At 68.8% G+C, this 1,095-nt stretch overlaps 1 protein-coding gene across 1 annotated transcript in view; it reads left to right on the top strand.

The window, feature by feature from the left end:
- The window catches only part of SPATC1 (spermatogenesis and centriole associated 1), a 13,315-nt gene that overhangs the window by 6,703 nt on the left and 5,517 nt on the right, over window positions 1-1,095 (top strand). Inside the window, exons 2-3 of the mRNA XM_006775172.2 lie at window positions 311-838; window positions 936-1,093. Coding sequence (XP_006775235.2) covers window positions 311-838; window positions 936-1,093 — 686 coding nt within the window. The remainder of the gene's footprint in view (window positions 1-310; window positions 839-935; window positions 1,094-1,095) is intronic.

The raw sequence follows: 1,095 nt of genomic DNA, 5'->3' as shown, positions 1-1,095 counted from the left end.
CTCTAGCCCCGCCTCCACAGCGACCCCGCCCCTGTGTTGAGCCACGCCCCGTGTAGAGCCACGCCCATCTGGCTTAGCTCCGCCCCGTGCAGGGCCCCTTTCTACCTGGGTCTCCGCAGGTCAGGGCCCGCCCCTCCTGCCACCTTGGAGAAACGAGGCTCTTTCAGAGGGACCGGACCCTGGTCTGGGGCTCCAATTGGGAGGTGAGGCTCAGAGAGGTTGGTCAGCTCCAGGCCCTGCCACAACCGGGAGAAAGCCCTTTCCCCCGGGGGCCCACTTGGGGTCTCAGTGCTTTCTCTGTGTCCCCCAGGTGTCTTCCTGTCCCCGGCCCCAGCCGCAGCCAATGAACCTGCCCTGGACGAAGCGGGGCTGGCGGGGCTGGCGCCCATGGCCGACATGCTAAACAGCCCGCAGCCCAGCCCCATCAGCATGCTGCTGTCCTCCCTAGGGCCCATGTCGCAGAACAGCGCGCTCTACAGCCTCCTGGCCAACCCCATGGCAACGTCCATGCCGAGCGCCATGGCCAGCTCTCTGGGCCTGCCCTCCACCGGCTCCCTGACTCCGCACGGCCACCTGAGCGGCTCCATGAGGGCGTCCCCAGCGGCCACTCTGACCAGCAGCCTGGGCCTGCCTTCCACCGGCTCCCTGACGCCAAGCAGCCCCCTGGTGGGCCCCCTGTTCACCTCCACGACTGCCCCTCCAGGTGTTTCTCAGAACCTGGCCAACCCTGCGACCAATGTGGAGGCCCCCCGGGTGCGGCTGGCAGAGTCCCCCCAAGGACCCGCTTCTGGACCCCACCCCTCAGCTGGCGCTGCGGGGCCTGCTGCCACCCGAAAAAGTAAGTGGTGCCGGGGGAGGGGCTCCCCGCCAGGCCGGTCCCGGTCCGACCTCGCCCTTACCCTCCTCCTCTCCTTTCTGCCCCACCTTGTCACCAGTCCCCCTCTCCACCGAGCACCCCCTGCCGACCCAGGACCCCGAGCCCTTCAGCATGACGTTCGTGGGTGGGCCCATCCAGACCTCCACCCCTGTCGGCGCCGTGGGCACACCGGGCTCCGCGAACGCCTTCTCCTTCAGCACCTCAGAGGCCCAGACTCA

The sequence above is a fragment of the Myotis davidii genome, unplaced genomic scaffold (assembly GCF_000327345.1).
Source record: "Myotis davidii unplaced genomic scaffold, ASM32734v1 scaffold1509, whole genome shotgun sequence".
Taxonomy (NCBI): domain Eukaryota; kingdom Metazoa; phylum Chordata; class Mammalia; order Chiroptera; family Vespertilionidae; genus Myotis; species Myotis davidii.
This window is presented reverse-complemented; position numbering and strand designations above follow the sequence as displayed.